The 18,040-nt window shown below is 63.4% G+C and overlaps 1 protein-coding gene across 10 annotated transcripts in view; it reads right to left on the reverse strand.

The window, feature by feature from the left end:
* Positions 1-3,672: 3,672 nt before the first annotated feature.
* Positions 3,673-18,040, reverse strand: part of EHMT1 (euchromatic histone lysine methyltransferase 1) — a 78,704-nt gene continuing 64,336 nt past the window's right edge. For 7 of the 10 annotated variants that reach the window (XM_036306901.1, XM_036306900.1, XM_036306895.1 and 4 more), the window contains 12 exons: positions 15,456-15,578; positions 14,461-14,562; positions 13,947-14,051; positions 12,637-12,791; positions 11,715-11,882; positions 11,414-11,558; positions 10,753-10,830; positions 10,300-10,415; positions 9,286-9,372; positions 8,936-9,014; positions 4,901-5,076; positions 3,673-4,807 (listed from right to left, as the gene is read on the reverse strand). In XM_036306901.1, the coding sequence (XP_036162794.1) occupies positions 4,633-4,807; positions 4,901-5,076; positions 8,936-9,014; positions 9,286-9,372; positions 10,300-10,415; positions 10,753-10,830; positions 11,414-11,558; positions 11,715-11,882; positions 12,637-12,791; positions 13,947-14,051; positions 14,461-14,562; positions 15,456-15,578 (1,509 nt within the window). In that variant the 3' untranslated portion in view covers positions 3,673-4,632. Of the gene's footprint in view, positions 4,808-4,900; positions 5,077-8,935; positions 9,015-9,285; positions 9,373-10,299; positions 10,416-10,752; positions 10,831-11,413; positions 11,559-11,714; positions 11,883-12,636; positions 12,792-13,946; positions 14,052-14,460; positions 14,563-15,455; positions 15,579-18,040 lie in introns of those variants that run through there. The other 3 variants (XR_004967238.1, XR_004967239.1, XR_004967240.1) reach the window with 3 other exon arrangements.

Raw genomic sequence — 18,040 nt, forward strand, 5'->3', positions numbered from 1 at the left:
GACTCCGCCGCCCGCGCCACGCCCTATAAGGGGCCGATCACGTGGCGGAGCCCGGCCAATCCACGCCGCTCCGCCCGCCCTTATTCCGCCGGCCCCCAGCCGGCCGCCCCCGCCCTGTCCCCGCCGCGGGGTCCGCCGCCAGCCCTCGGGTCCTCCGTGGCTGCGCCCAAAGCCGGGGCTGCGCGCTGAGCGTGCGCCCTCCGTGCGTCCGGCCTTGGCGCCGCGCTGGGCGCTGGCCAGATGCTGACCTGGGCAGCTGTGGCCGGGGCGCTGGGCGGGGCCCGGAGTCCTCGACGGCCATGCTGAGCTGCCGAGAGGACCCCTCCTTCCCCCAGGAGGCATCGCCGGTCGCATAACGCTCCAGCCCCCAGGGGGGGGCGCAGGCTCCTGGTCCCCAGTTTCTTCCCACACGTCACCCTCCCCAGCGGCCTCCTCCGGGAGGACTGCGGCTCAGGCCCAGCCTCGCCATCCTTTCGGCGTCTTCGACATCCAGACGATGCTTTCAACTCCCGGTCTCGCTGGTCAGATGCACAACCCGGCCTGGCCCCTCACCCTGTCACATCCTAGACCTTCCCGCCAACGCCACCGCTTCAGCCTCAGAGCTCCACTCGGAGTGCCTGTCCTTCCACCATTCGTTCAATAATAGTTTTTAAAAATATGTTTTTATTGTTTTGTGTGTGTGTGTGTGTTTGAGAGAGAGAGAGGAGAAAGGAGAGGGAGAGAGAGAAACATCAATGACAGGAACGTCACTGGGCTGCCTCTTGCACGCCCCCTTCTGGGGATCGAGCCCACAACCCCGGCAGGTGCCCTGACTGGGGGTCCTGGGTCCTGGGTCCACGCTGCTCATTCAATAACAATTTCAAGGGCGGCTGTCTGTCGTGTGCTACCTGTCCATCCACCGCCCAGCGTCTCACTGAGCACCCCTGAGACGCCCACACGAAGCTGGCGTGGCCGCGGTGGGGCTACGCTCTCCTACAAGCAGCAGCTGTGTTCCCGCGTGCTGGCGGGGGCCAGGTGTGCGCACTCCACTCCACGCAATCCGCATGTTCAGATCAGAGCAGGAGCGACTCGGGGACACAGGAGGTTGGGCACATGTCACTGTCCCCGTCACAGCAAATGGAGAGCGGAATCCACACCAGCGACCGAGGGGGGGGGGGGCTTTTCTAGCGGAGTCACAGCAGACTCAGGAAGTGACCCCCGGTTTGTGGGGAAGTGAGGCTGGGCGCTGTGCAGAGCCCCGGGGGGGACCTCTGGCCCCGAGTGCCACGCCATGGGCTCTGCCTGCTGTGCTGAGCTTGAAGTGGCAGGAGACTCTGAGCAGAGCAGTCTGCTAACTCCTGTTCCAAAAGGCTCCCCTGGCCGCTGCCTGGGGGGTCGACCGGTCAGCTGCCTGTTGCCTAGGATGCATTCGGATGTAAGTTACCCAATTCCCAGCTACCGAGGCTTACACAACAGTCTTAACCTCAATAAAAAGCAATGGCCCAGCCCTAGCCCGTTTGGCTCAGTGGATAGACCATTGGCCTGTAGACTGAAGGGGTCCTGGGTTCGATCCTGGTCAGGGCACAGGCCCGGGTTGTGGCCTTGATCCCCAGTATGGGGTGTGCAGGAGGCAGCGATCAATGATTCTCTCTCATCATTGATGTTTCTATCCCTCTCTCCTCTCCCTTCCTCTCTGAAATCAATGAAAACATATTAAAAAGAAAATTGATGGCTCAGTGGTTGAGCGTGGACCTATGAACCAGGAGGTCATGGTTTGAATCCTGGTCAGGGCTCATGATCGGGTTGCAGGCTCGATCCCCAGTGTGGGGTGTGCAGGAGGCAGCCAATCAATGACTCTCTTCTCATTGATGTTTCTCTCTCTCTCTCTCTCTCTCTCTCTCTCTCTCTCTCTCCCTACCTCTCTGAAATCAATAAAAATATATTTTAAAAAGTAAGAAAAAAGTGATGAATATTCCATTTTAGGAGTGCAGACTCCCCATCTCTCCTCTCTGCCTGGGTCACCTCCTACGTGCTGCCTTATGGCCAGATGTGGCTGCCACAGCACGAGTGTCCTATCTCTACACCACCTTCTCAACAGGAAGGCAGAGGCGGGCAGGAAAAGGACAGCCATCTTTTAAAATTAATGTCTAGCCCTGGTCGGTGTGTCTCAGTGGATAGAGCATTGGCTTGCGGACTGAAGGGTCCCAGGTTCGATTCCGGTCAAGGGCATGTACCTTGGTTGCGGGCACATCCCCAGTAGGGGGTGTGCAGGAGGCAGCTGATCGATGTTTCTCTCTCATTGATGTTTCTAACTCTCTATCCCTCTCCCTTCCTCTCTGTAAAAAATCAATAAAATATATTTAAATAAATAAATAAAATTAATGTCTAGCCCTGGCCAGTGTTGCTCAGTGGATAGAGCGTCAGCCTGTGGACTGAAGGGTCCCAGCTTTGATTTGGGTCAAGGGCACATGCCGGGTTGGGGCCTCGATCCCCAGTGGGGGGCGTGCAGGAGGCAGCCGACTGGTGATTCTCTCTCATCATTGATGTTTCTATCTCTCTCTCCCTCCCTCTACCTTCCTCTCTGAAATCAATAAAAATATTTTTTTAAAAGTAAATAAATGTCTGATATCCTTTGGTAAGAGGCTCCCCCAGCAAATTGCTCCCTAAACCTCTTTGGGCATCCCTGAGCTCCAAGAAGGTGGGAGTGAGTATGGCAGAGAGGACAGGACTGCCCCCCCTCCAAAATCAGGGTTCACTTGGGTGGGAAGTGGGGGTGCAGGCTGTGGGGAAGCCACCAACAGGCGTGTCTCAGAGAGAAAGAGAATCGGAGAGGGGTGTGGACAAGGGACAGCACGCACGGCGCCTGCTGCAGGGCTGGCCAAACTGCTCACTCCCGGTTTCTGCCCTAAGTGGCCATGGGCGGGGCTCTGTCCTGGGACAGGGAAGAGGTGGCAAGAGCCTGCTGTCACTGGATTGCACGTTAAGAATGTTGTATTTGCCGCACAAGTGGATGTGTCGGGCAGGCAGCTGTCACACACGGAAGCCCCGAGGACTTGTTTAAAATGCTCAGAATCTAACGTGACCCCTATTTGGGGGTCCCTTCACCTGACAGGCCACCCAACACCCCAAAGGTCTCAACTGAACAAGGACATCACCTGTCGGACCTGTCACACCTGCACACTTGGCCACGGCCGCTCCCGCACCCTGGGCCGTCCGCCTGGGGTGACGTGACCGAGGGCCCAGGGGAGGCCCTGTGTGGGCTCCTCGCCATCAGGACAGCGTGGACAACAGCCACGCCGGCAAAGTCTGACCAAAGGTGAGCTCAGCCACTTCCTGCTGAGCTCGCAGGCTCCCTGGTGGAGGCCAGCCCCGCCTGGGAAAACACGGACACGGGGTAGAGGCGTGGACCCTGAACAGGGTGGCCGCCTGGCAGGAGGCTCCCACAGCTGCATCACGTTCACGCACAGATCGGACTCCAATCTGGGGACTTACCTGCCACGGCCATCGCGTCCGTGTTTCTGTGCGGTTTGTCGTTCCGTTTGTTTCCCCTCGGCACCTGTGCAGGACCTGCTGCCCCGCCAACGTGCACACGCACACACGCCGACACGTGCACACACCGACACGTGCACACGCACACACGCCGACACGTGCGCCGGCGGAAGCGCAGGTGCCGAAAAACCAGCTGGAACAGGGTCTCGTAATGAAAACCTCCTTTAAAGTTTTTCTTTTATTGATTTCATTGAAAACAGAACAAGAAATGGTCTGAGCCAAAAGACTGCTCTTAAAACTGTCAAAAACATTTAACAGAAAAAAATAAACATGACGCGTATGAATGTTTTAGAGTCGCACAAAAACCCCACGGTTACTGCACTAGTTACAGTTTTTAAAAAAGTATATGCCAACGAAAAGGGTGACCTGCAGGCCACCACACAGAAGGCGGCGGCGAGTTTATTCACTACAAGGCTAACGCTTTAAAAAGTTTCCTGTGTTTTATTCTAAAATCACTTTGTTCTTTGTACAGTTGATATTTTTCACATGGTGAGTGGGAACCACACCAGGATCAGCACCATTGTCTGTTGTGTTATTTGTTGTCCTAATGTTCAGCGATGGTAGAAAATAAATCAGTTTATCCGTCATCAGAGCACGTGGCTGAACAACCCCCACAAGGGCGGCGGCGTGCGGCGGGCGGGAACCACCGCGCCCGGGGGGGGGGGGGGGGGGGGGCGTGGCAGCTCGCACACAGGGCCGGGCACGCATGGACCGGGCAGTTTCTTTAAAAAGCGAACACTTTCTCCAAAGTCCACGGCGCTCGCCCGACCTCGCAGACGGGTGGGACGGGCCTGTGCAGTGTCTGTGGGGCCAGGACTTGAGGGGTGGGTCTAACGGAGCAGCTGGGTGAGGAGGTGGCGGCGGCGGGTGCCCGCAGAGGAGTCTGGACCAGCAGGACGCTGCTCACCAGCCCACAGGTGGGAGGGACCTTGGGGAGGAGGGGAAAGGAGAATCGTGGAAACGACCAACCGCCAGAGAACAAAGCTCTGCCAGTGACCCCAGCGCACAGCGCAGCGCGGCTCCTGCACAGCCGTCAGCCTGGAGGCCCTGGCGCCAGGGCACCCTCTCTCCCTCCGTTGCAGCGTGACCAGCGCCACCGGAGCCTCATCGGGAGCCGGCGCTGCAGGAGCTGGTGTCAGGCAGGCCGTCCTCTGCGGCCTCCCGGGCGCTGGCCTGCCGCTGGGCCAGGGCCGCGCTGGAGTGCCGGCACTTGGGGGACCCGCAGCGGCAGCTGAACAGCTTGCCTTTGATGTCCCAGAAGCGCTGCCCGTAGTCAAACCTGGGGAGAGAGGAGAGCGAGGCTGAGGCAGGGGCCCGGGCACAGCTGCCTCCGCCTCCGCGTCCGCGTCAGGGAACAGAGCCCATGCCCTACCCCAGCTGCTCGCCGGCCTCGATGAGCCGGGTGCTGAAGAAGGCGATCCTGGGGAACCGCAGGTCCTGGTGCGACATGAACACCCGCACGGGCACCAGGTTGGGCTCGCAATGGTGGTTGATGAAGCGGCTCACGTTCCCGTAGAAGCGCGCGTCGATGCAGTACAGCTCTCCGTCCTGCGGGCGAGAGCGGGCGTGGGGCACCAGCCAGGTGGAGAGGCAGCCAGAGCAGAGGCAGCGAGGCCCAGGGCTGCTGGGACACCCCCATGCCGCCACCCCCCACCCCCGCGCCAGGCCTGGGACTGAGGAGCCCAGTGGAGCCGCACCATCTGGGCTCCATCTGGGGGAGAGCACCCGCCACCCCAGACTCTCCCTCCAGCTCTGATTCTGTCAGCGTGGGGGCTGGGGGTCAGGCAGGCGGAGACCACGGGCCATGGCTTCTCACACTTGGTGATGCCAGGAGGGAGGGGCTGGAGACATGGAGCAGCCGGGCAGGTGGGATGGGGCAGAGGGGCAGAGGGGCAGAGGGGCAGAGGGAGGGAAGCTGCAGGCCGCAGTCATCAGAGCGGTGGTGACGACCGGCCGGGAAGCAGGAATCCCATGGCCTCCGCTGCCCCACAGGACGGAGGTCCCCCCAATCCGCACACGAGAAGGGACAGGAGCAGACTGTGAGGAAGGCAGGCGAGAGGGCCTGGCCTAACCACACGGCCCTGGGCCAGCACTTTCTCTGGGAAGATCCAGCATGTGGGAGCTGAGCCTGCACCCACCCCAGGGGCTGCCGGCAGGCTCCCCAGAGCGCGGCGTCACTGGGGCCGGAGCAGAGAGCCCACCACACGGAGGCACACGGAGGGAGAAGCCTGGACAGAGGCGGCGTCCCTGCCCACCCAGCCAGCGGCCTGGTCTGCAACTCGCTTCCGGAAGAATCTTAGACCCTGAGCCCAGAGCATGTGTGGACAGAGCCAGAGCAAGGACAGGGCCGCCTTCCTGAGGCTCCTGCGTTGAAGGCAGATCTGACCCCAAACCCGTGCCCACTGTCGTCCGAGCTGCTGACACTGGGAACCAGGACAGAAGCACAGAGACGGAGACGGTTCCAAAGAGAAACAAGGTCTGCAGACCGACCCCCACCGGGTTCCAAGATTCACCCAAATCGACGGCGGCCAGGAGAGAGGGGCACAGATGTGAGGCTCAGCAAACAGGTCAGAGGGAGGAAACAGGCCAGACCCAGACCCACGAGAACCCCGAGGCACATCAACCCCACGAGCCTGAGTCAGCTCGAGCCACACACCCACTGCCGGCACCTGGGGAAGGAGAGCCTCCCACGGCCCCGCAGCAGACAGAAGGCGAGACAAGAAAACCACTTTCTATTCTCGGCCGACAAGGAGGCCGAGGCTGGGCAGAGGCTGACACGTGTGACACGCGCGCACGCAGGACCCGCAGAACACGCCGCCCAGCTCGAGGCGCGGAGGGAAGGGGCAGGAGGCCAGAGCCTAACAACAGCCTGCAAACGCAGCACCGGGTGCAGCCCTCCCAGGAGGCGCCTGAGAAAGGAGCTCTCACATCCACAGACGCGGTAGCAAGTCCAGCGGGAAGCAGGTGCACCGCGGTCCCTCGCGGCCGTGGAGTGACCAAGCCTCGCAGACAGCGGGGCGGCTCTGACGCCACAGAACTCCCGCAGGGAAGGCTCACCCGCCAGCCCGAGCAGCCCTGGCTGAGGGGCCGGAGGCGGGGATGTCCCACCATCTCGCTGTGGTGGCGACACCGGCACGTGCGTTTCTCAGAACTAAAACCAGTCGCTTAAATGCCAAAACCTCACTGAGTTAAAAACCCAGCCCAGCTGGTGTGCCCACAGGATCGGCCGTGGTCGCCTGCCCTGAAGGATGTGGGTTCGATTCCCGGGCAGGGCACATGCCCAGGTTGTGGGCTCGATCCCTAGTAGGGAGTGTGCAGGAGCAGCCAATCGATGTTTCTCTCCCTCTCCCTTCCTCTCTCTCTAAAAAGAAAAGAAGCCTGGCTGGTGTGGCTCAGTGGATAGAGTGTTGGCCTGTGTACTGAAGGGTCCTGGGTTCAGTTCCCCGTCGGGGCATATTGGGTTGTGGGCTCGATCCCCAGTGGGGGGCGTGCAGGAGGCAGCCAGTCAATGATTCTCTCTCATCATTGATGCTTCTCTCTCTCTCTCTCTCTCTCCTTTCCTCTCTGAAATCAATAAAAATATACTTAAAAAGAAAAAGGAAAGAAACCCAACAAAAGATATCCAAAACCACACCACAGCCCTGGCCGGTGTGGGTCAGTGGATAGAGCGTCGGCCTGCAGACTGAAGGGTCCCGGGTTTGATTCTGGTCAAGGGCATGTACATGGGTTGTGGGCACATCCCCAGTAGGGGGTGTGCAGGAGGCGGCTGATCGATGTTTCTCTTTCATCGATGTTTCTAACTCTCTATCCCTCTCCCTTCCTCTCTGTAAAAAATCAATAAAATTAAAAAATAAAAATAAAAAAACAAACAAAAAACAAAAAACCATACCACAGAAAACCCTAAAACAGCCTGGGGGTGAAGAAGACTGAGACAAGTTCAGGAAAGAGAAGAGGTGAGGTCGCCCCTGATGACCTCACCTGGTCTGTAGGGTCCACGCTGCCCCCCACCCCTAAGGGAGGGTGAGACCCGGCAAGAGCCCAGGCAAGAGGGCGAGACCAGGACACCGGGAGCTAGTGCACGGACACCGGACGCACAGACACACCACGGGGCCAGAGGGAAGGGCAGCCTTCCCAGCCACTGGCACCGAGTCCAGAAGCCGTCACCTGGGGAGGAACCAGCGAACGGCCACCCGACAGGTGCAGTGCGTGAGTGTGAGGTGAGGGCGCCTCTGGGCAGCACCTCACCCTGGCAGCAGGGGCGGGGGAGGCGACAGCAGACGGCAAGAGGACGCCATGACGAGGAGGACCCTGTCCCTCAGGGGGAAGACCCTGTCCGCTGGAGGAGCGCCAGGGGGCAAGCAGAACACTGAGGGAGGACAAGCACTGGTGTCACCAAGTGTCTGGAAACGCAAGAACCACTGAAGACAAAGCGCTGCCGTGGCAGCTGGACGAAGCAGGGAGTTCTCAGGAGAGACCTTCCTCGGCCAACGCGCTCCCCAGGCCCACACGGTCACAGCGCCCGGCGGTGCTGGGAGCCTGGAGCCCGTCTCGCTGGGGCGGCGCGTCTCCCAATCACGGCCGGGAGGGTTGGGGGGCAGCTCCTGCAGCTTGGCCCTGATGGGCCCTGAGCAGAGGACCCCACTCCCCCAGCCCTGCCTGAGCGCTGCAGCCAACAGGCACCTTACGAAGGAGGGGCCACACGAGAACCAAGATGGAGGTGCGGGGCCCTCGGCAGCATCTGGGACCTGGCACCAGGCTGGACGCCAGGCAAGCCAGCTCCTCTCCCCGGTCCCAGGAAGCAACGGGGACTCGCACCCGTTCCCACGGCCCTCCCTCACCCCTCGCACGCGGCTCACGACTCGCACCCATTCCCACGGCCCTCCCTCACCCCTCGCACGCGGCTCACGACTCGCACCCGTTCCCACGGCCCTCCCTCACCCCTCGCACGCGGCTCACGACTCGCACCCGTTCCCACGGCCCTCCCTCACCCCTCGCACGCGGCTCACGACTCGCACCCGTTCCCACGGCCCTCCCTCACCCCTCGCACGCGGCTCACGACTCGCACCCGTTCCCATGGCCCTCCCTCACCCCTCGCACGCGGCTCACGACTTGCACCCGTTCCCACGGCCTTCACCCCTCGCACGCGGCTCACAACTCGCACCCATTCACACGGCCCTCACCCCTTGCACACAGCTCACAACTGCTCTGCAGGTCACTGTCCCAGTGGCTGTGCAGGCGCAGGCTGTCCCCCGGGATGACAGGCTGGGGTCCAGGGGCGAGGCTCGCTCCCCTCCCCGGGTCAGGGTCCCTCAGCCCTGAGCACAGGAGGCCAGCGCTGGGTGGTGGGCAGATGTGCCCGCGCTGCACGTTCACACTGAGCTCTGTGCCAGCCCTCGGGACGCAGTACCTTGTTGTCAAGGTCGAAAAGGTAAGAATCTTCCTCCCGCACATCGGCCTCCGAGTCAGAGATGAGCTCGCCCACGTACCTGCGGGACGGACAGCGCGTCACCCGCCGCCACCACAGCCAGGGGAGACTGCGGCCACGGAGCCAGGCTTTCACTGTGGCAGGAGATGGGGCACGAAACCCTCTACTGAGCAGGGAGGGAGCCAGAAGCCCCCCCGAGGCAGGAAGGGGAGGGGAGGGAAGGAGGCAATGCGGGGCTGGTGCTGGGGCAGCCCCTCTGGAGCGGCAGGTCCGCCAGCGGGCGCCCCCCGGGCCTGACCCCACATAGCACGCCCGGACGTGCCCTCACTCACTCGCAGACGAAGGTGCCCACGGGGATGTCCTGCAGGGTCCGCACGCCCCAGCCCATGTTCTGGGTGCGGTAGAGCTGCAGCCTCGCCCTGCAAAACAGGGTCTGTGCTCACGGCCACGGCCAGGGCCCCTGCTCCTGGCCACGACAGGTGTCACCTTCAGAAACACTTCACAACGTGACAGGCAGAGCAGTGACTCCGGGGCAACGCGGCCTCTGTGCCTCAGGTCCGTCACCTGGACCACGGGGACAGCCCGGGCCGGACCCCTGGTCGCAACGAGGACCAGAGGGACTAGCGCTGCCCCAAGCCCAGGCTGTGACCAGGTCGGCCCGGGCTGCGGGTCAGGTGTGGGGGACACTCCCAGGCCCCCCTGGGGGGGACGTCTGTCCTCACCCGGATGAGGCTCCCTGCCACACGAGGGGGACGGGAGCGTGGGCGGGCACAGTGCTGAGGTCGCCAACAATGAGGAGCCACACGCTGGGAATTCGCACTCAGCCTGCCCATAACTGTCCCTCCCGACCCAGAGGGACGTCCGGTCACCCCTCGGCACTCAGGGAGGGTTCTGACCAGAACCCAGGGCCCGGCTCTGGGCAGCCAGGGGACACGGGGGAAAGGACCCCAGCCTGGCCAGAGGCCGGGACCAGCCACACCCGGACCGTGGGCCCTGAGCGACTGGGGAGGTCTTGCCCCAGGGGAGTCTGAGCCGGCAACAGGGCCTGGTGCTGGGGACACTCCCGCCCAGCAGCCGTGGGAGCTGCAGGCGAGGCCGTTCAGGGCCAGGCCTGTGCGCTGCTTTGGGCTCTTCTGACCAAGACGGTCTGGTCCTCTCGTCCTCAGAGCCACGTCTGAGCCGAGAGGAAGCAAGCCTTGTTACGTACACCCATGTGGACCCTGACGGAGGACAAGGGCTCAGACACACACGTGCCCCAAACCCTCCCTGTACAAAGTGCACGCAACACAAGACGCCTCAGGCTCGCCGGCGGTCCCACGCGCCAGGGCAGGGCAGTCAGCGCTCACCGGAGGCCGTTCTGCACCACGCGGTTGCGGCAGCTCCGCCAGCAGGCGCAGGCGTGGTTGCACTCGAACAGCAGGGGCGGCTCCGCCATGTTGAACTCAGGGAGCAGCCGGCCGTCCTGGGGACAGACACGCAGTCAGGACCGGCCAACACGGACGTCGCACACGTCTACACACAGAGCACTGGCCAACGGAGGGCTCTGGTCAAACGGGCCCTGGGAGCAGGGGTGGGAACCTGGGCCGCCCGTGGTCCCCCCACCTCCAGGCACCACCACGCACGGCAGAAGGACGCTGGCTCGTCCCCAGGGCCTGGCCTCCCACCTGCTGCTCCCCCCGCCCCTCCCCCCCGGGCTCTCCACCCCGGGCCCCCGGCCCCCCTGCCCCCTGCCCCCGAGCTGCCTGGAACAGCCCTGGAGGGAGGGAGGGAGGCTGACAGCAGGGCCGCCCGGTGCTCACCTTGTCGTACCAGCAGCGCATGCTGAGCTGGCCGCACATGCAGTTGCTGGAGGAGCAGTCGTCGATGCAGACGCAGTACTGGGGGGTGGGGGACAGGGTCACGCTCGGTGCTCCCTCCCGCCCACAGCCCCCACCGTGCAGAGGGCTCGGTCTGCCAGGAGTTTCCGCAAGCCATGCCCACTGAGGGGAGGGCATGACCTCTTGGCTTGGTTCTCAAGGCACCAAGGGAGTGCGGGCTCTTGGAAAGAAGGGCGGGGCAGAATGCCCAGTCGCTGAGGCTGGGGAAGGGGCTGGGCATGGGCTGGGGGGGTGGGGGGGTACGGCTGCCCTGGAGACACTCCGTGGGAAAGGCCAGGCTGGAGCACAAGCTCTGCCTGAGGCACACGCCTGGCTTCCGCCTGCAGGGCACAGGCTGTGGGCACAGCGCGGAGGCGGGACCTCAGCTCGCTGCACGGGCCCTTCTTGTCCCGAGGGGCCTGGAACCAGCACTCACAGGGGACGCTAGGCTCTGCTTTGGGGGCCGGACCCAGCACGGGACGTGGATGCATTTTCTGGGGACCTGTGTCTGCTCAGCTCTTGGCGGAGGCAGCCCCGAGCAGGGTCCTCCTGGGAAACCCCGCCGCCCGGCCACCCGCCGCGGGCCCTGGCCCAGGACGCCGACCTGCAGGTGGGTGATGTTCCTGTCGATGTTCATGGGGGACGTCACGCAGCTCTGGGAGACGTACTTGTAGTTGCTGGGGCTGGGCTCGCCGTCCACGGCGTTGACGCAGGGGATGGGGATGCGCTCGTAGCCGCGAGCGATGTCTCTGCCAGGGAAGGGGCGTTACTTTTGCTGTGACAGGTGCAGCCCAGGTGGGACTGAGGAGGACAGACGGCCGCCGCTGAGAGCGCTCTCCTCACAGACCCTGCACCCATCGCCACGACACGCGACAGGACGGCCCTGGTCTCGGGACGCGCCTCACCTGCTCACCGTCTTCTCCACGGGGACGGGCCTGTCCGGGGCCGAGTCCCGCAGCGCCTTGCTCATCTGCAGGGCGTCCCACACCTGCGAGTGGAGGCTGGCGCACTGCAGGGGCGTCTCCCCCTCCTTGTTCTTCAGGTTGACGTCTGAGTCCCGGGAGAGAAAGAGGCTGAAAGGAAAAACGTGGGCCAACAGGACATTCAGATCTGCGTTTAAGAGACAGGAAGACGAGACTACGAAACAACTAAATCGGTGGAAACACTACGCACACACCGCTGGCCGTGACATTTACGAGCTGGCGGACGGTGCTGGGAGGACTGGGGACTCCCCAGAGCAGCCCCCTCCTCTCCCACGCTCCCCTCCCGCAGAGTGCGAGCGGGAGGCGCTGGGAGGGCGTCGGGTTCCTGGGCATCTCCGCTCAGTGCTCCCTGACCGCCGGGAAGGCACCGTGACGGCATGAGCAGGCCCCACGCCGCGTACCCGGCGGTGACCCCAGGCCTGACCTGGGTCAGAACCAGGCGTGGGCGGCACAGGATGCCGTGAGCTCCCCCTGCCCGGGGCCTCCCCCCAACACGCCCACGGTGCAGAGCTGCTGCCACGTCCCACGAGGGTGCAAGCCCTGCAGGGGCTCCCTCACGCCCGGGCAGGCAGGTCACCTGGGGTCACAGGTCAGGCGGGTCCTGCTGATGAGAATGGGGTCGCGCCCAGAGTGAGCGCTGGGGGACAAAGGCCTCGGGCAGCCAAGGACTCCAAGTGGCCAGCACCAGGGGACACTGCCCCCACAGGGCTCCCCCGACAGGCTGTCCCCTCGGCCTTGGGCGACTTAGCACTCGGGGCTTTTTCACAGCGACCCCGAAGCCAGGCTGTCCCCACTGACCTCCGACCTGGGACACCCAGGCACTCCCCGGGAGCCTCGCACTCACACGACGCAGGCGTAGCGGTCCTCCCGGGCAGCGATGTGCAGCGGCGAGTCGCCGTGGATGTTCACGGCGTGCAGGTCGCACCTGGCGGCCAGCAGGATCTCGGCAATGTCCACACAGCCCGAGAAGGCCGCCCAGTGCAGGCAGATGTTCTCCTCCTGCGGGGGCGGGGCATGAGGGCGGGGCATGAGGGCGGGGGCGGGGCGTGGTCCAAGAGGAAATGGGTCCCCAAGGGCTGTTCTCATATCAAAATGGCCCAGGACACAGCACAGCGCCTGCAGGGACCTGATCTGAGCCGCGGGGGGGGGGGGGGGGGGGGGGGGGGGGGGGGGGGGGGGGGCGGGGGCGGGGAGACAGGCCTAACAGTCACAGGCGGGGGCGCTGTGTAAGACCCGAAAGACAGGCCGTGTGGTTCGTGAAAATGTGCTTCACAAAGCCTCTGTGAAACAGCTTCCCGTGGAAGGAAACCAGGGACCTCTGTGCTGTGCAAACAGGTCCTGTGAGGACCCAGCAGTCTCTCAGGACTCGACAGCCCTGAGCCCACAGGAACCCGAGGTGGCGGGCATCACAGCTTAGCCCACAGGGGGTGCTGCCGCTCAGGCACAAACTCTTTGCTGCCCCTGAACCACTCTCTGCTCCACTGGCCGGCGACGTGAGCCCGGTCCCTCGGGAACTGCATGCAGGAGGCTGGGCGCCCAGGCCCTGCGGTGGGGCCGCCATGTGGGTCCCCTGCCCCTGCGCATCCTAGTTCCTGCCTGTCCCACCGGGGCCGCTATCCAACACCCCAAGCCCAGACGGGAGCCACGTGTTCTCCATGACACTGGGGCCTCAGACAAGGCGCCCCCATCTCGCTCCAAGCGCACGCTCTCAGCTCCGTGAGCTTCAGAAAAGGAAGAGCAGCACGGGCGCCAGTGAAGGCGGACGGAGCCACAGCCAGGCCGCCCGCTGCCCACCACCCGCTGGCTCTGGGTCCCTGAAGTCCTGGACGTCACTGAGCGCCGCCTGCTGTCACCCGACTCCACCAGCACATGCGCAGGGTGCTGCGGGGGCTCTGACCGCGGCCACGCTCCCTGGGCAGACACACCTGCCCTACACACTGACCATCAGTCCAGTGTCTTCCATCAGCCCCGCCCCACGGCACGGCCAACCACTCCTCCATCCCTCCAAGGCGGCACCTCTACCTGCCCAGGTGCAGGCGACGCCCAGGGCTCCCTGGTCCCAGCAATTGGCTGACACAAATAATAACCACAGAACCGGGCTGACTCGAGGGCGGGCCTCCCAGCCAGGCGGTCCCACCCTGAGGTGACACTCACGTTGTCCCGGATGTTGATGTCCGAGCCCTTGGACAGCAGCAGCTTCACCAAGTCCACGTGCTTGTACTCAGTGGCCCAGATCATGGGTGTCCAGCCACCATCATCCTAATTTCAAAAGAAGGAAATTCCAGCGCTGGCACAGAGGGCGATCTCCCTCGGCCTGCAGGCCGCCCGTCGTGCCGTGCCGACAAGGAAACCGAAGCTCAGGGCGCTGCCCCAGGTGTCTTGGCGAGGGCAGGACAGAGCCAGGACTGGTCCCGACCGGCCCCGCAAACCCCTGAACATGCCCATGCATGCGACCAAGTCACAGGAGAAAAGAACAGCCCTGCTGCTGACCAGCCCCGCCCAGGGCCAGGGTCGGCTGGAAGCGGCCACTGCAGGGACGGTGTCTGCTCCTCCCTCTGGTCCCAGCGGCCCTGGACACTGAGCACGAAGCAAGAGCGTCGGCGAGAACTGCACATGGAGACCCGGGGTGCAGCGGGGGAGGGGCGAGGGGCAGGAGGGTGTGGCTCACCTGGCAGTTGACATCCATCTGCCCATTCGAAAGCAGGTACTGAACCACCTCGTAGTGGCCTTTCTTGGCAGCCAGGTGCAAGCAGGTGGAGCCCTCTGCATCCTGCAACACAAAGGCCACGGCTCCAGACACACCTGGACCTGCAGGCCGCCTGACGCGGGGGCGGAGGCGCTAGGAATGGGAAACCTGGGGGGGTGGGGCCTTGCTCAAGGTCACAGGCCGGGACCCCAGTTCTGACCACAGCCCGACCAGCTCCCGACGACACTGACAGCTCTCAGTGAGTCTCCCGCCTCCGTGGTGAGGTGTTCTAAGCGGGGCGTGCTCTTGGCCGCTGTTGTACATGGAACTGCTTTCTGAACTTCCTTTCTGGACGGCCCAGCAACGAGTGCGAAGAAACACACAGGCCCGTGTCTGCACTGGCTCTGCTCTGTTGCGGTTACTCTTCACCCGGGGATAGTGCTCATTGCTTTTTAGAGTGGGGGGGGCTGGAGAGGGGGGGGACTGGGGAGGGAGGGTGGGAGACACACCGATGGGTCGCCTCCTGCACGTGTTCCAACCAGGGTTGAAAACCGAACCTGCAACTCAGTTACGTGCCCTTAACCAGGAATCGAACCCGAGACCCTTCAGTTCCAGGGTCGATGCTCTAACCACTGAGCCCGGCCAGGGCTCTGCACTGACTTTGTATCAGGCGACTCCCCGGCACACACGCATTGTTCTAACTGCTTGCTCCTGGACTAGTGGGGGTTTCTACAGGCGAGACCAGGTCTCTGTAGCATCGCTCTGCGTCTTCCTCCCCAGCTTGGACCCTTTTCTTTCTCTCCCCCGCTCACTGCAGCAGGTAGAAGGCAGCTCCCCGCCCTGCACGCAGCCCTGACAGCCGCTCTGGGTGCTGCAGGCGGAGGGACCCGGGGGGGGGGGGGCGGGGCGCCGAGGCTCCGGCTCCCGAGATGCTCTGCAGGGAGCTGTCCCTGCTGGGCTCTGAGCGGTGCACGCACCTTGGGGTCCACGAGGGCCCCAGCCTTGATGAGGTATTTCACTGCGTCCAGGTGGTTGTTCTCGGCCGCCTCCATCAGCGGGGTCCTCTGGTCCTCCGAACAGGTGTCGATGTTGGCTCCTGCCTGGGGGGAGGGGACAGTGGCGAGTGGGAAGCTGCTCCTGCAGCCACCCCCGGGGAGGACGGGGCGCCTAGCACGCTTCACTCTCGAATGGAAAGATCGCCCGGCTGCGCTCGTCCTTCCCACTGCGCAGCCTGGTCGCACTTTCCCATCGAACGCGAAGACCTAGCTATCGCCATCACAGCTTTGGCTCACGAGGAGCGTTCACTTCTAATTGAATTGGACAGAAATGTCACAGCGCAGCCAGGGCAGCACCTTCAGAAATGAGGAGGAAGGCGACAGCCCCTAAAACTGCAAAGGGGTGCAGAGGGGCCCCCGCGAGGCCGCAGGAGGTGCTGAGGTGACCTGCATGACCGCAGGACACCTGCTCAGCGTCACCCGGCCCGTTCTCTGGAATCCTCGCCAAAATACACAGAACCTTCTGTGTATCGTGCAGCGATTGCTAGTTTTTCCGAAAGAGTGTGAACCTGAGAAACCACGGGGCGGGTGCACAGGCCACGCTCTGAGTCTGACACGTGGGCGGCCCAACTTTGAGCTGGTCACGAGCGAGAGGCGAAGGGCGTGGCAGCTGAAACCCACAGGGGGAGGAAGCATCACACCTTAGACCAGTGGACACACAGCTAATATTTCGTTTCTAAAATAAATATTTACCATGGGACAGGCTGAGAGTGCTAGTTGTTACTTTCAGCCATTAGAACACAAAACGAACCTGGAATGGCTCACATGGAAACCGAGACTCTGACAGAGACCCGCTCCTTTCCCAGGTCAGAGGTCACAGGCCGGCGCAACAGGTAAGACACGGGCACGGGCACAAGTTCGATTTCCAAAACACAAAAGCTCAAAGCCAAGGAGGGCGGCCTGTCCGAGGGCCCAGTCAGCCCAGAACCCCACAGCAGCTGATTTTAATGATGAACTTGACACACGACATGCGACAGCCGGACGTGCGATAAGCAGAGCGTGTGGCTGCACTGGGGGGGGGGGGGGGGGGGGCTCTGCAGGTCAAAGCCGGCGCTGTCTGCAAACTGGCCGCCTGTATTGGCAGTACTCCTCCTTGCGCCCAAATTCCCAGTAAGGACACAGGCCACCGAAGGCGGGAGCTGCACGTGGGGGGCCCTCTGCACAGGGCCTGAGTCTGGGAGTCTGGGAGGGTAGAGTGGGGCTGATGACCCAGAGCTGAGCTCGAGGGGGCACGGCCTGAAGGTCAGGGGTCAGAGGGCCAGGCCTTCCCGAGACTCTGGGTCCAGGTTTGAGGAGTGGTTTGGATGGACCAAAAAACCAGCTCTCGGAGTGCTCGCCCGAAAGCAGAGCCGGCCAGCGACCGGCTTCACACACAGCACCGAGGCCTCCTAGGGACACCAGCAACCCACGACTGACTCCAGGACAGCCCAGCGGAGAGCAGTCACCACCAGAGAAGCGAGGGCGGCCGAGAGAGAAGCCAAACACTCTGAGAAGCAGACACAGGAGAGAGTGAGGCCAGCAGGTGCCCGACTGCCCGGCTCCGTCACCCAGAGGAACAGACCTCCAGGACAGACGCCCGTGGGGACAGCACCAGACGCAGAGCAGGCCCGGCCCCGTGTCCCCCAAGTGCTCCCTGCCCAAGTGCATGAGGTGAGACACCTGTGCGAGAGCGCACAGCCCTCGGCCGCTCCCTGGCTCGAGCCTGTGACAGCTGGAAAACACCCGGCCTCTGAGAAAAGCTCAGGCGCGCGCACTCAGAGCTGGAGCAGAGCACGGAAATCCCAGACAGCGTGAGGCCCAACGCAGCCGGAACGGAGCAGGCAGAGCCGCGGACAGAAGGAGCCGTGGCCAGGGCCGCTGCGGGGGCCGCCCGTGGTCCAGGACAGGGCGCAGGCAGAGTGTCCCCAGTGCTGGCCCAAGGCTGAGGCCGGATGCTGTCACCCACACGGCCACCCAGCCAAGCCCCGAGTCCCAGGAGCGCACCTTCCTTTCGCTCAGTGTTGTCACCTGTATCCAAACAGCCACACGTGACAGCGCGCACGCAGCAGAGCGCCGGACGAAACCACACGCCTCCACAGGCTGCGATGCTGGGACGGAGCAGGCGCCTGCCCGTCAGGCAGGGACCTGGGTGTTCCTTCTCAGAGCTGCCTCGGGGCTGAGGGGGCGCACAAGGCCAGAGCCGACCCAGGGGAGATCACCCCCCCCACACAAAAGCTGAACCTCCAAAAACAGCACCCTGGAGCTCCCGGTAAACAGGACTAAACCTGCCCCCTCTCCTCGGGAACCCCGGGAAAGCTGCCTGATTGGAGGAGAAGGAAGTACAGAAAGCACAGCCCTGACGCCATCACACTCATCACCGCGCTGAGTGTCCTCGGAGGGCTGGGCGGCTCCAACTACAACCAAAGGCGTTAGAGACCAGCTGAGCGGCAGAAACGACAGCCTTTACCAGACTCGAGGCTCCTCTACACAGAGACTGCAAGCGGAGCGAACAGCTCGCCACGTGCTGC

Source organism: Myotis myotis, unplaced genomic scaffold, assembly GCF_014108235.1.
Source record: "Myotis myotis isolate mMyoMyo1 unplaced genomic scaffold, mMyoMyo1.p scaffold_m19_p_44, whole genome shotgun sequence".
NCBI lineage: Eukaryota > Metazoa > Chordata > Mammalia > Chiroptera > Vespertilionidae > Myotis > Myotis myotis.